At 37.0% G+C, this 15,679-nt stretch overlaps 1 protein-coding gene across 1 annotated transcript; it reads right to left on the reverse strand.

Moving 5' to 3' along the window:
* Positions 1 to 13,660: 13,660 nt before the first annotated feature.
* On the reverse strand, positions 13,661 to 14,985 carry LOC6558192 (fibroleukin). Its single transcript, XM_001985488.3, has 3 exons — positions 14,862 to 14,985; positions 13,879 to 14,786; positions 13,661 to 13,816 (listed from the first exon to the last, which is right to left on the reverse strand). Exons 1-3 carry the CDS (start codon positions 14,943 to 14,945, stop codon positions 13,678 to 13,680), a joined length of 1,131 nt encoding a protein of 376 aa, XP_001985524.3. The 5' UTR covers positions 14,946 to 14,985; the 3' UTR covers positions 13,661 to 13,677.
* Positions 14,986 to 15,679: the final 694 nt, after the last annotated feature.

Below are 15,679 nucleotides of genomic sequence, written 5' to 3' on the forward strand. Positions count from 1 at the left end.
AAATAAATTGAATAATATATGTTTAATTGTGCTCGTAAATGAGTATGTTCATGAGATGCCCAAGGTACTACTACATACCAAGAGCTCCTGCTGTGATTTTACATGCATTACATACAGACTCACAAGAATATATTCCAATAAGTATGGATGCTTCGCTGAGCGCTTTGTTTGCATTGACTGCCGATGACTGTGATCATTTGTGTGCTCATGTGTGCGTGAAACTCAGCCAAGATATGACAACGGCAACGACAACGACAACGACAACGACAGCGATGACAACGGGATGGGCCGTGTCTGATGACGATGACTATGAGAATAGCTAGCATATTATGGCATTTCTTGGAATGGGGTTGGTTGGGATGGAGCAGTCACAGCCGCCAGCAACATAGGCATATGAATATTCATGGCCCATGCTTGCCTCACTGCTGAGGATTGTTTCCCAGCCCCTGCTGTGCTGAGGATTTTACTAGCTGAGTTACCCGAATTGCAACTAATTGGGTATCGAGTGATTGTGAAGCTAGTGTTGCAGAAAATTCGATCAATTACGTGACAAGTGACAAGTTAATTGTATGAATATTTAGTGCAAATCCCCATCATTGCTATCTGAAATTAAAAACAACTTCAACAACAGAGGGTAACTCTCAAGTGCAGCAGTTTCAATGATATTTTTATATATTCAAAGCCAAAAAATGTACCATAATTTCCATTATGCTGCCGTGGTTGTCGTAAAGTCAACTGCCTGCAAGAGCAAGGCAAGAAGCAACGGCAACATGGACTAGTCAAACATCCAGAAAGTTGTCTACATCGTGGTAATTGCATATGTGCTTATACTCTATGTTGGTTAATGGTGGTGCGGTGGTGCGTTCTCTGCCACGTTGCCAGGCAAACACTGCGGCAACTGCAATTTTAATAAGTCATATAAAAACTTGAGCCAAAATGCAGCGGCTTATAATTAATTAACAAGTAGCCAAACTTGACTCGAGCAGTTGCTTGTACCAAGGATGCGACTACAAGGATGCAATACAAGCCATACTCGAGGAAAAGTTCAACATGAAAATGTGATAGCAACTATGGAGCAAAGTGAATTATGAATAGTGCATTTTTCTGAATAGCTCTTTATTAATTAGCAGATTTATTGTCTGGGCCAAGGAGTAGCTTATCGCGAAAACTGTCTTTGACAGAGTTGATTGTACAACAAGTAAGAATACTGCAATCGACTGAGCTCGACTACAATATACCCTGAACCCAACTATTAAATACTTAAATTCAATTTGATTGCCAAATTACACTTGAAAATTATAAGAATCTGCCGATAAAATTGTGAATTTTATTGTATATATATTCGTAAGAAGGTTGCAGTTATCGATAAAATAAAATGATAATTATCTGTGCATATTTATTTTTGAGGTCAAAGATGCTTTCTTCTCCTTGTTATTTTACCCATTTATAATAGCTGCTGGATATATTTATATATTTTGCAATACCATTAATTTTATTATTAGATTTATTTAGTACATTATGTTTGTAGTAATAAACTATTACTTTAATTTTTACATGCATACAACACAACTTTCTATTAATTCATACGTTAAGCATTTTCTGATTTTATATATGTCTATGGGATGACTATACACTCAAGTTTATAGTTTCCGCAAAGGTAATTTAATTATCTTTTTATTTTTGTAGCTTTATTAGTGGTTTGGCTTGTAGTCTTATGATATGTTTATTTCCAATACGGAAGTCAAGCAATTTGAAATCATTAGAGTGAGGCAATTGTAAAGCCGAACACGCAAAATATTACGCTCGAATTAAAATTGTACAAATTGTACAAGTTGCTTTGACATTGTATAATAAGTATAGAACTTATTTGCTTTTAAGACCCATAAATAACTCCAAGTCGGAGCTAAGCCAATCAACTTTAGATTTGCCTTAAAGTACAGCTCTCCAGCTTATCAGTATATGCATTCATCTGGGGAGAGATTACTGTTGGTACTTCACATGTCACTCAGAGGTGCGAGTGGCAGCCGTAGTGAGTGCTGCAATCTGCAGTCGTGGCATGCAAGCTGACAGCTGTCCTGTTTGCTGCTGCCTGAGTCGCAGCTCGTCAAACTTGGTTAAAGTGAAATAAAGTCGCACAGCGAGTCTGAGAGCAAAAACAGATAAGAGCAAGTTCTTTGGCCGACATCAAAAAGAAAAAGATGCAGAAGTTGTTGGCCTCGATTATTAAGCACTTTACGCTGACTGTAAGTCCTAAATAGAAATCAAAAAATATGCAAAATATCATTGAAACTTAATAATATTTTCGCCAAGTGCTTTTTAAATAGAATACCAATTTTCTTTTTGGTTGCTTTGTGCCAGGATTTAGTTTTAGATGTCCTCACCGCTATCTAATGACTTGGTTTTGAATTCCATGCCTGTCATGCTCCCGTCTAGACCAATTAATAATATTTCGTGTCAAGTGGAATATTAGACAAAAGCACCGAAAAATCCACCAAAATAAACAAATGCCCAAGAATTTGTTTTATGTCAACAACAACAATATAATGCAAGTCAGCTGCATAATGCCAAAAATAAAATACCCTTGCTAAAGTTATATTATAACGTGTGAAAATCAGTAAATCATCGATATAAAGCGACCCTTATTTTGTGGAATAATAGTCAATCACATAAATATTTAATAATTTCATTAAAGATGCTAATTTGAACTGCTAGTTGAGATTATAAGTGAGTAAGAGTGTTTGCTTCCTTGGCAGAACAGGCAGCATGTCCTTGGGCAGAGTATAAGTAGCGCAGTGAAGCTAAAAATGGAAGGCTGATTTCAAAAGTGAGACATTCAAAAGACAGAGCTCAAGGCTTTGTGCTCTGCTTTTTGTCTCGCTTCGGTCTGTGCCCTAAACTGAGATTAATACGCTGATTAAGACGCACTCAGTGCTGCGTTTTAATTAGTAGCGCTAGTAAATTGAGCTGTCAAGAGTGCGAATGAGCCCTTGATTCGGGTTCAGGCAAAGTCACAGAGAGGGTATCAGAGAGTTGGGGTTGGGGGTTGGGGGTTGGCTAAAGTGCTCCCAATTGATTTGGGGCCCAGTGTGTTTTCAAAGCATTCAAATAGTCATGTAATTAGGACAACATGAAGGTGCGTGCAATGCCAAACAGCGAAACTTCAATGCCACATAAAATGCTGGAATGTATATATTATTCTTGGCTCAGCGCAACTCAATTAGCTGCCGTGCCGCGTGGCTCTATAAACTTGTTACCACTGTGACGACCACGCCCATTTTGGGCATCACACCGCCCACACCTGGCCAGCCAGTCGCGCAATATTCAAGCATTACACGAAACGGTTTCGGCTTAAATTAATTTATCACGTGCCGAAATAAAGCGTCAAGTTCCGCCCAGGTGCCGTAATTAATTAAATTTCAAGCGGCAGCGCCAGAAAGTTGCCTACCACAATATAAAACTTAAAATTTAACAAAATTTCGAGCTTGCACTTCTCGTGGAGATTAACTTAAAGCTTGCGTAAAGATTTCATTGTTGGCAAATAACAAGTATTGCAAAATTTACTTTTACATTTACCCATAATGCGAACTTAGCATTCGCAAATACCAAGAGGGTTGCTCTTTGTCGCGACTTAACTAAAACGAAATTGAAACATCTTTTATTTGTCTTTTTGTGGCATTTGTTTGCTTCGTTTTGTTTTGTGCATCCTAAGCTATCCATTAAAATTCATTTTTAGAATAAGATATCTTCAATGGGTTCGATGCTGGTTCATTAAACATTCAATAATTGTTTTAATATATATATAACAGGAGTCTATAAAATATGACTCTTATGCTTTATTTATGATGTATATATTGTATAAATTGCTATATTCATTAGTTGCCACTATTTAATGTGATGTTCCCACATAATTTAATTTATGACGGCAAAGAGTTCTCTTTTCTGTTAGGTCATCTTAACTTTTATTTTCCTAGGAATTTTCTTAGCCTTCATACACAACTGATTAAGCCAACCCTTTTCTTGCATTGCCTTTCACACTGCTTTCAGTGGAACTCTTATTTCCATTCTCTCTCTTTAATTATCACGAAACTACTAAAGTTGAACAATGTTTAGCCTGATTGAGTTTTTTATTCCAGATTTCCCCAATTCTTGCAATAAATGTTGGACAATTTCACATTTTCATATCCTAGATTTATTTTAATTATACATGTTTAATTTTAAAATAATTAGCTTGCAACTTAAAATTTAATTAAAATTTTTTAAAATTATTTATCAAAATTAATTATCAAAATAAAATATAAATATATAATAAAATAGAAAAATAAAATAAACAAAATATCTAGTCGGCTGTTATTACTGATTCGGATTATTCAATTATGAACGAAATTTTGTTTCAAACAAAGACTCAATTTCAACTTCCTTGTTAACTATTTTGTTATGGGCATAGGGTATAACGAATCCGAGCATATACACAACTTAAATTTACTGTTGCCTTCTCAGCTTTGGCAGTCAGTCATTAACTGGCATGATGGCTAGTTAATGTGCACCACTCACATAAGCCCTTGAGCTGGGAGAGGCATCGAGTGAACAGCAGTCGAGAGCAACCAGAGATGGGGAAAATAAATGTAATGCCCAGAACAATGCTTAGTCTTATTAGCCTCACATTTCCAGGAGAAGAGACGAACCCAGCAACGGGCTTGGGAAATTGGTCGAGCGAAACTTGTTGGCTAGACAGCCATAAACATACATGAATGTATCTTTTTGAATCTGAAATAAAAGGTACCTGTTAATTATGTTACACCGTTGATTGCCTTAGACCCCCTCTGAGTCTCGAATTTGTCTCGAATTTGCCCTTCAAATATCTCAAGCAATTAAAAAAGTTAAATTTGGGGTATAAATAAAATGAAATACTTAATTTTAGTATGCAACTTTTTTAATTGTTGTGCTAGCAGATAATTTATGCATTAGCATAAGCTGCAAAAAAGGTTACGGCATTCTTTCAGGAGCAATTTAATTGCATTTCACATTCAACAGTCAACACTTAAAATTTGAATAGATGCCGCCCACCAAACAGACATAAAATGTGTGCCGTGCACGGATCGTTGACGCAACTTTTGGTAAGCCTCTTCAATTTTAATGAGTTAAGGTTGCCGACACTCAAAGGTCGAATGCCGACAACGACGATGACGACGACCGTGTCAAAGTTACAAAGCCCAGACCACAAATTGGCTTGTCTGGCAGCTGTTTGTCCTCTCCTTTTTCCACGGTGTGAAACCGATGAGTGGAGGGCTAAAATAATACTGAGTGCTTATATATGTGTGTGTGTGTGTGTCTGTGTGTGTTCTCTACATCTTTTTCTTCTGACAGTTTCTCAAAACCAATTTGCGGCCTGACAATTGACAATTGACATTTTGAACAAACGTCGAAAGCCATAACGGTTTCCGCAAAATTATTGCCAAATGATAAGGTTCACAGTTTTGATTCTGTTTGTCCTGTGATTAAATTGATTGAATGGGTCCTGTACCTTGACCCAGTCTGTTTGCATCTATTTAAACTTGAGTATTTATTTGTTTATCATTTAAAAAGTGCATAAAGTGCAGCATCCAGTTGCAAACTTGTTCTTTGAGCGAGTGCTGACTCCATGACGCCACGCCCACCGCATGGGCGTAATAATAACTTATAGTTAAATTGACTTTTTGGTATTCATTCCCTTAAAAATATAAAAAAAATTGTATATTATGAATTGTAGCGTATTGGGTTATATTATTATGTCGACTAAGTTTTCCAAAAATATATTTTATCAAAAAGATGAGTGAATATGTCAATTATTTTTATGATACCTTGAGTATTTAAAGCATCGAAATATATTAACAAAAATATTCTCTAACTACATATGCAATTATAAACTTATCTAACATTTTGTAGAGGGTGTTATAATATTGTCGTAAGGTATGTAACGCACTGAAGAAGACGTTTCCGGCCATCTTCTTAAAGTATATATATGTTTGCGCATTTGAATGCTCCACAAATATCAACACAATATCATTAACATCGTACTACTATATACAATAAAGCTTCCATAGGAAGAATCGGATGGTCTTTGAAATGTATAGTAAAATGACATATAAGCATTCTGCCTTCATTCAAAAAATTGATTAAATCAAATGGCTGTGACTCAGAAAGCCTTTCATCCTTGCATAACAATACATTACAATCAATCTAGTATATGTATTTTATGGTCGAGCAATTGCATGTCTCGAATTAATTTGTAGTATTATGTAGTTCGTGGTATTTTGATTGCTCAGCAAAGATAATTAGTTTTTAAGCATTGAGTATAGAAATCAAAGAGATGCTATTGACTTCATATACCTTTCAACGTTATCTAAGATGAATAATTACCAATGCCAAAAGCGGAGCACTCCATCTTTAGACAAACAAATCAAAGATGTCAATTTCTAACAATGTTTGTAGCCCGCTCCAACTACAAAGTTAAGATACATTTATAGTATACTTAGTAAACACACTAGCACTCAGCATACATGTATCGTATTTGAATTTGATTCCTGGACCCAGCAACTACTTGCCACTTGAGCTTGCACTTCAAATGTGACCAACGCAGGCGAATCTAAAATGTATTGGCATTTGCTATAGTGACTCCGCCCTGCCCTGCCCTGTCCTGCCCATGGAAAATAAGTTGAGCCATCTTGCTGCCATCTAGAAGTCAGCCGCAGGCTTTCAGTTTAAGTTTTTTGCCATAAAACGAAAAGTTGAAACTTCAGCTTCATTGTTTAAAAGTGCTAATATTGCCTCTGCAACTCATTTCACTCTGGTTATATTGCCTGAACATCTCGGCACCTTCCGCCTCACGAATTGCAAACAAGCCCCGCACCCGTCTTGCGTTTTCAATTAGTTTCATGTCTCTCGTCGTCTCTCGCCAGGCTTCCATCAATTTCCATTTGGTGTTGCCTGTTTCGGTCTGGTTGACGGGTTGAGGGTGGTGTGGCCTGGGGTTAGGGTAGTGAGAGACGACAATTCGGAGAAAGCCGAGCAGTTGGTCGGCGGATCGGGGAACTCATTATACTGTCACCTTAATTATTATTTTAGCATTTCAAGTTTGATTTAATTATGCTAAATATTTTGTTTTCACCTTCAGCCTTAACCTTGGATATATCAAGATTCACCTTTTTCTTGCCTTTTGTTGCTTGTACTCTGTTTAGTTGCGAAGACACGCCAAAGTTTTGGCTGCTGTTTTCATGTTTATCGCTCTTTGGTTTTCCATTTTGTATCTCGGCCAAGTTGCAAGCCAACAATGTGAAAAACTCAACAGCCGAACAACTGTGCAACTTGCTGTCATTTCATTCTATTTACTTTCGTATTGTTGTTGATATTGTTGATGTTGTTGTTGTTTACTTACCCAGCTCCTTTTGTGCCAGTTGTTTTGGTTGATTTTGTAACAGAAATCGGCAACATTTTTCGGGAATGCCTTTGCTTGGTTGTTTTTTTATTTTCATGCTCTTACCAAGCTCAACCAACCCAGTCAAAATCGTTAGCCCAGCCAACACAGCCAACCCAGCCATCCCAGCCAATTCATCCAACCCAACTAACCATCGAGGCGTTGCTTTAATTGAGTTCACAATAAACTTTGTAGCTGGTTTGCTATTGGTCTGCACGATTAAATAAACATTTGCACTCGATTTAAATGGACACACAATTGTGTAACTATTTGGGAATTTGTTGTTTAAACAGGCATTCCCTTTAAGGGTGCGCTCGGTTGGGCGACTATAAAGATGAATAAGCTATGGCAAATTGTAACTTAATATCAAAATTGGTCAGTCTTAGCTGAAGTGCTTGGCCAGTTGAAATCTCTTGTTGGAATCGGAAACTATTTGCCAATAGTTGATGAAACTAAGCCAAAAATAATTAAAATTCTACCGTTGGTAAACTATGTTGCCATCCTAACATTCACATTGCTTGCTCAGATTTTCTTGTATTTGTTTCATATTTGCAAGAAAATTATATAAAGAGTAAATAATCAGTCTCTTTATACAAGAGCAATAATGTAAATAACAGGCTAAATAATATTTTCATCATATATTTAGATTGAATGTCATATCTGGAAAATACTCTGGCTCTACTTGAACATACTCTTGAGTTTCTTGACAGTATCACTTTCAATGTCAACTGCAAATTTTTGCCAATTTGCTTAAACTTATCCACTTTCTATTACTTTTTGCATGGTCATATTAAAGTCATTTTCATCAGTGAAACTACCCTTAAGCTGAACACTAAATAACACAACTTAAGTTTTTTCTTGCTTTTTTATCCTACCTCGTCTGTTGTTTGGCAAATTAACAACATATATCGTTGAGCTGTAATCTGCCAAGCAAAATGAGAAAGCAAACAACAACATTTCAGCATTTTCTTTCACTATTTTAGTCTTATTTTGCTCGCTTCCTGGCGAAGTGAATCGCTTATGCTTTTCATTAAACAATGACTGTGAAATGCTCTACACGATATATGGAAGGGTTGTGAAGAATGAGAATGCAAGTTCATCATAGAATATAATCTGCAAATAAAGGAAACGCTTGGTCATCGCAGGAAGGAAACTTGACTTAATTCGAACCGAGCTTTAACTCGACCATTCGAATATTCACTTTTTTTATTCACATGGAAAGCATGTAGATAAAATTATAGAGAAGACAAACGAAAATGTTAACAAAATGGCAACTGATGCGGAAATATCACTTAAGGCAACATGACAGCTTCTAATGGCACATACCATCGCAAGAAGGAAGACAAAACACGAATACGACCATAACTGGCAGACGGACAGACTGACAGACAGACTGGCTGACAGCTTGGTCGAACTGGATAGAAAAAGGCGGAAAGAATGTGCCAATAATGACTAATGGCCAAACCGGAAAGAGTGTTCAGTTGTTCGAGCCCCATCCGTTTATTGTTTGCGTGTTGCTTTCTGCTGCGGCTTAGGCGTATCGCCTTTTGTCAATTTTATTTATTTTTGCATATTTACGGTTTGTGCAATTTGCTTTGTTTTTTATTTGTATTTTCTTCCCTGCTCATGATGTTGAAATGGTTGGGCCTACTTATATATATATATATATATATTTATATATATATAGATATATATATATTTTAAAGAATACATTTTCGTTTATAATTTCAGATGCCGCCGAAACTTTTCGGCTGTAATTCGCGGGTTTTTGTTGGTATTTTTTTAAATGAGGTGGGCAAATGAAAACATGAGGAAAAAGTTTACTTTGATAACTCACACTCAGAGCTGCAAAACTTTTAATTAATTAAAGCTTGTTTAATTAATTTACTGACAATCGGAGGTCGCAAAACACACATAAATGTTTAAAATATTTTCTGAAAATTTAGTTTTTGTTGCCATTAAGTCACATTAAATTTGACAAATGCTTCAAATTAGATGAAAGTAAATTTGGGAACCTAACGAAAAACTAAGCAGCCATTTGAGCATCTAATGTAATGTTGAGTTTCCTAGAATAGTCAATCGATAAGTAATTTATAATACCCAAATGCACCTTATTATAATGACCTCTATAATTTTCTACACAAAACAATAATAAAATAATAATACCACCCCAAATAAAGCCACACAAATGTTATAAAGCCGAAGTTCATTTCAAGAACCAACATACAAACGTATTTCTGCAATATATAGTAGATACTCTAACTGTGGGTATTTTGATGGTATTAATCAGCTATTTAAAGAAAAATATTTAGTTAATCGAAATAATTGCTCAGAAAATAATTCTTCCATACTGATTGTTAAAATTTAATTAAAGTGAAGATTACATTCCATAGCTGATAAATATATATACCTATATATATATATATATATCTGTATCTGCGAGAGCATTCAATCTTCGACACCCTCGCAGAAATCGTAAATTTCTTGTTTTATATCTATGAATGTGTGCTTGTTATAAAAAGCCAACTCTTAAAGAAGACACGTGCCCCATTTCTCTGCTGTGTGCGGCAAAGTTGCACGAACGAAATGAAAAATCTCTGTGGTTGGGGGTCCGGCACAATTATGGTCAGCAAATAAAATGCTCATCAGCTGGGAAGTAGAAAGCAAGCACTACGGCATAAAAAGCACACGCGTACATCCAGGAGGTTGCCACATTTAGAGCCCCCAGTACAAATAACTATGGCCACACAAACAATGGCAAACGCGGGCAAACACAAAAAAAAAATAAAAAATAAAAAAACAGCAAAGGACGCACTCAAATTATACACAGGACCGCTGTTACCCTCGAAGTAGGCAACCAATGTGGCCCAAATTGTTGTCATTGTTGCGTATACGCCTAGGTGTGCAGCCTCTATATATTAAGCGTGCTAAATTGTGCCTGTTTGTGAGTGTAGTTATTGTTTGTCCGCCCGTGTGGTCCACGTAATTAATGTTTTCCGCATTTCCTATTTCTTAGTCCTTGGACCAGTGCGTGCCGGTGAAATGAGCAGACTCGTCCAGCCAAAAAGTGCGAGACCGTAAAGTTTAGGCAAACAGGAAATTGTCGTTGCTTTGCCGCCTTCAAAACAACTAGTACTCAAAAAAGAAATAGAATAAATTATGATGTGTCATAGGGCAACGGGAATTTAAACAAGTTTCTTGAATTTCACTTAGTTTTTAATATTTGCATAAAAACATAATTCGACATTGAGAAAAACATTAATTGAAACGCAATTGAAATTGAACGAATTGGGAGCTGAACTGAATTGGTAAACTAATAATATTTTCTTACGCAACATAGAAAATACACGGAGCAACCGTATAAAACAACAGAGATAGAGTGAATAAAGGAAAGAGAGGAAGAAAGTAAAAGTTGATGTCAAAATTCGCTTGACGAATATTAAAGAGCTGACCGAATTTGCTCCCTTTGCCAATGGGTCAATGACTTGCTGATGTCTTCCTGTCTCTCTCTTTAGGTGTGTAGGTGTGTGTGTGTGCGTGTGTGTGTGTGTGTGCGTGTGTGTGTGTGTGTTTGTGACTTTCTTTAGGTGCCTGTGTAGTAATTAAGATGCTATCTGAGTGCGTTGAAACTTGAGCCCAATGTTATGGAAGGCTCTTGGCTGCTTTGCTTCCATAGCTTTAAGTGACGCATTGCTCCTTAAAGGAGCCACCAATTTTAATGCCTGCTGCCATTTCTTTCAATCAACTCAATTGACTTAGCCACTTGGCGCGTCCCCTGAGCTACAATTTCTAATTTACGCGTGCAATTCTGTGAAGCGTTTCACGCACTTCACTTAATTGATGACTGGTCGGGCAGAGAACAAATAGAATATGGGCGAACTTGGCCATGGCCACTGGGCAGTGAGTAATTTACTTTTCTTTTATACATAGTCCTGCCCAGCTTTTGTGCAGGGCATTTCTGTTATTGTTGGACAGCTTTAGGTGCTGCCTAAAAGCATGACGTGAACCATTTATATGACCAACATATTTTAAGCAAGTTTATACCAGAGAGCGAGCGCAAAGAAAAAAGGAAACAAGCAAACTGAAGACTCAAAGGCGACCAGGAAGGGAAACAAGGCGAAATATTGGTGGCTTTGTTTACGGAAGTTGGCTGACCAAAAGGTTCATTCACTTGGCGCCATCCTCCGTCGTCCGTCAGTCTTGATCGATTTGAGCTTGACCTGTCAACCAGTTGAGTGACTTAAGTTTGTGTTTCTATTGATATTTGCTAGCAAGCATGTCAGCACCAGAGCGAGAGCTTAAGCACCAATTGTGTAATAAAAAAACACACACTTTATATATTAGTGCACGCATTTTGCAATTTTTGATAATGGGTAAAGAGAGGTATCATTGAGTTGTGCACTGTGTATGTAACAAGAACACAAACAAACAAGCGCTAAATAAATAAGTCTATTTATATCGCTGGATACCTTCACATTTATTCTCACAATTGGATTCTAAACAGCAAATACGGAAAAGAATCGTGGCAGATCAAATACTGTCATTGCTTCAGACAGATGTGTGTATTTGAGGCTCTATTCAGTAAAATATATATTTCTATTAAATATATACACTATGAAGAAAATCGACCTCAAATTTAAATCACCCTGAAAACTACGAAATAATTTTCAAATATACATGCAAAAATCTTTCAGAAATATATTTCTTGTTAATAAAAAATATTTTCTAAAAGTAGAAGTAAAAATCTTTCTATTTAGAAAAGATGCAAGAAGTCGGTTCGCCGTAAAATAGTAAGAATTTTCAAACTGAATTATATAAAATTATAAGCTATCTGAAAGGCTAATGGGTAATAATAGTATAAGTAATAAAAGAGGTAAGCAATAAAAGAGATAAGAGGTAAGAGTACGAACATGTAAAAATATAGTAATATTTTTTTCCCTAATTTTAGAAAAATGTATCCTGGAATTAAGAAATGAAAAACACTGGTCTTTAATAAAACACAATAGCAGTCTACATATATTACTACAATAGAAACTATCTGTTAAATAAAAATGGGGTTATTACTATATAATAAAGCTCACTTAGAAGCAAAAGTTCGACTTTGTTCTTAATTAAATACAATTTAGATATTAGTCAGTGGTTTCCGTGGTATGTAATCTTCGACGTGTTAAGTTAGCTTCAAATATTTATTTATTTTTTTTGTTACGCGACTTTATCAACCATCAAGTTATTGAAGTTTTTCTTCTTTTTGTGGCTCGTGGCATTTGGCTGCTGGTAAGTTAATCGCATTATCATTTCGAGAATGTGCCATTGAGCGGCTTAATAAAGTAATTTGGGCAGCTGGCACGCTTCAGCCTTAATTTGGATGTTTGATGTTGGTTTAAGTGAGTGGTGCTCGTAAATTGCATGTATCGACTATGTACGATAAGTGCATTTGGGTCCAATTACTGCAGCGAAGAGTAAACCAATTGAATTGTCAAATTTATTGCCTGACTCAACAACTTTGCACTTTTGAGCAATTTGCAACCGAAGCGGATTACAGCCAAGACACAAACTGAATCAAAATAGTTTATAAATTTTGCAGTTGGCTTGCAAAAAATAAAAAAATAATAAATAAAATGCAACGAACTGGTAACCACAGTATAGTAGTAGCGTGCATTTTTCAACACAAAATTGAGAAACTTTCAATTTGCGCAGCCAAGTATCGAAATGGTGGCAATCAGGCAGCCAAGCGTCCAAAAAACTGTACGTAAAATAAAGTATAATAAAACATAAACCACAATAAGTGGTTCACGCGACGACGGCGCCCCGGCCAAGCCACTAGACACACTGGAAAAATAAAAAAACAGCAAAAAATGCTCAAGAACTTTTCAATTTGGCCGCAAAAATTTGCGCAATTTCCACAGCGGCGGGCTATGAATTTTGGCTATGAACAAACAATGGAAGAGGGGGTTGTGTGGGAAGGAGGGGGAGGGGCAAGTGATAGCCCAGAAATGACTCCCATGTGTGTGTGTTTGTGTGTGTTCGAGCTGTCATCAAAAAAAAAACAAGTGGCAATGGGGAAATTATGGATTATGCTAAGTTGTTGAACACTGACGTTGCTTTGACAGTTTCAATGGCTTCAAGCACCCAATGATCTATAAAATATTCAAGATTAGTTTTTTAAACGAATGAGTGCATAAGATTACAAAACATTACAATGATAATATATACGGTATATATGTATTTTATTGAATTTTCTTCTCTTTTTGTACAGGTCGTATCATAATCTGAACAGATTTCAGTGCCACGTATTTTTTCCAAGTATACCACCAAATGCTTTTCTCATCATATATTTCACGATCAAGATATTTACCGTTGAGATTGCTGGAAGTGCATAAAATGCAATATTATTTGTCGAACTTATCAATAATTAATGATTTACATACCTATATGCATTCGAATTGGACCACCAGCCGCTGTGGTAATAATTGGCACAATTGCCTTTGCTCCAACTATCGTTATCTCGGTCATAGGTTGAGAATCTGTCATTCAGGTTGTACCTCAAGGCATCGCCAGCATCACCGGAACATGTTCCCAGTGACTTGAGCATATAGTGCTCCTCCTCGCTGCCTATACGGAAATTATCGTAGTGTGCGTAGCGAACAACATTGTAGAAATCGACCAATTTGATATACAGCTCACAGTGCACAGAATTCGTCATGCGGTGTAGTTTCTCCAGGCCCATGAAGAACTCCCCTTTCAAGTCCCCAAAGCCACAACGATACTCAGACCAGTCTCTGAAAAAATCAACGGTGCCATTGAAGCGACGCTGCACCACTGTCCAGCCGGGTCCGGCAGTTTCAGAATCGCAGACCACCGACACCGAACCGATGTCGACAACATCAATTGATTGGATACTTGTGGAGGTGTTACAAAAGCTCTTAAAAGGCACGCAATGCATGGATTCCTCTTGCATTAATCTTTCAGTTTCCTGATTTTGAAGGGGACGTGTACTTTTTGAATTGGTCATTTGGGTTATCAGCACTCTTAGAGTCTCAGTGTTTTCATGTATTTGATCGCTCAGAGACTCGATCAGACGCTTGTTATTCTCGCTCGCGGCCGCATATAGTTCAGCTTTATACTTGATTTTTTCATTGTGCATATTCTCGAGATTATTGTGAAAAGATACCATTAGTTGCAGAGCATTCAATTTCTCTTGTAGGTTCTGCATTTGCTCTTCTTTCGCAGCGAGCACAGCGTCACAGCGTTGAATCTTCTCCATTTTCTGCTCTGATTCCACTATAAGTGGTTTGCGAGCCCTGAAGCAAGATTTGCATTGATTGTACCCGTCCGTCTTTTTCAAAATGCAGAAACAAATCAATTTATAAAAAGCAGATTTATATCCATTTTTTTATTTGAATCTACTCACAGAAATCACATCTCTCTCTGCGACAGCTGCCAAAACTAGGAAACATAAGGAAAGAAAAGATTTGCACCCGCCCTGTATTTCCATTGTGTTTGAGACTTGTTCCTTGCTGCGTGTCGGAAAATAAACTGAATTTGAGAATCAAATTGTGCCATATTAATAATGAATAGGTGTGCTGCTGATAAGTTCGAGTTCAGTTATATGTTGAGCAGATAGCAATGTGTAGCGCTCAAGCCAGAGATGCGAATTGAAACGCAAATATCAATACCGAGACAGCTCGACTAGGAGATACCCTGATCCCAGGACTTTACCCGAGTCGAACACTTTTCGGGTATTCTGAAACCTACCCGTATACTCCATGTATGAACATTTTTCAAGGGTATTAAATTCTTTAACGTGAAGTTTGCAATGAACTAAAGTATATATACTATATATACCCGTAACTTTCTTTTGCACAACTTCTTTATACCCATTTAAACCATTTTCCGGGGTCGTTTTTTGTTTTTTTGTCAACAATTTTTATTATTAAATATATTATTTTATTATATTAACCAATACTGGTCTGAGAACTTGTGGGATGGTTCGGATGGGGCTGAGCTGAGGCCACCAGGCGGGTCGCGGGTTGCGGATAGCGAACGGCCTCCCCTCGGCGAGGTTAGCTGCGAATAATACGAGATTTTTCGTAAATAAGCCGTCCCGGACAAACAGCGGGTGCGATTATGTCGATCGCACCGACAAGGCGCTTGTGTCGCCGCCTTCTAAAGTATAGCCTCACACATCCCCCTATCTCCCCACAAAACTACCTACCACATCCTATCCCC

Source organism: Drosophila grimshawi, unplaced genomic scaffold, assembly GCF_018153295.1.
Source record: "Drosophila grimshawi isolate 15287-2541.00 unplaced genomic scaffold, ASM1815329v1 contig_44, whole genome shotgun sequence".
NCBI classification, from domain to species: Eukaryota; Metazoa; Arthropoda; class Insecta; order Diptera; family Drosophilidae; genus Drosophila; species Drosophila grimshawi.

Coding starts and splice junctions, on each gene's coding strand:
- LOC6558192 (XM_001985488.3), bottom strand. CDS start 14,945: ATGGAAATACAGGGCGGGTGCAAATCTTTTCTTTCCTTATGTTTCCTA. Junction 14,787..14,861: donor CAGAGAGAGATGTGATTTCT/GTGAGTAGATTC, acceptor ATTTTGAAAAAG/ACGGACGGGTACAATCAATG. Junction 13,817..13,878: donor TCCAATTCGAATGCATATAG/GTATGTAAATCA, acceptor ATGCACTTCCAG/CAATCTCAACGGTAAATATC.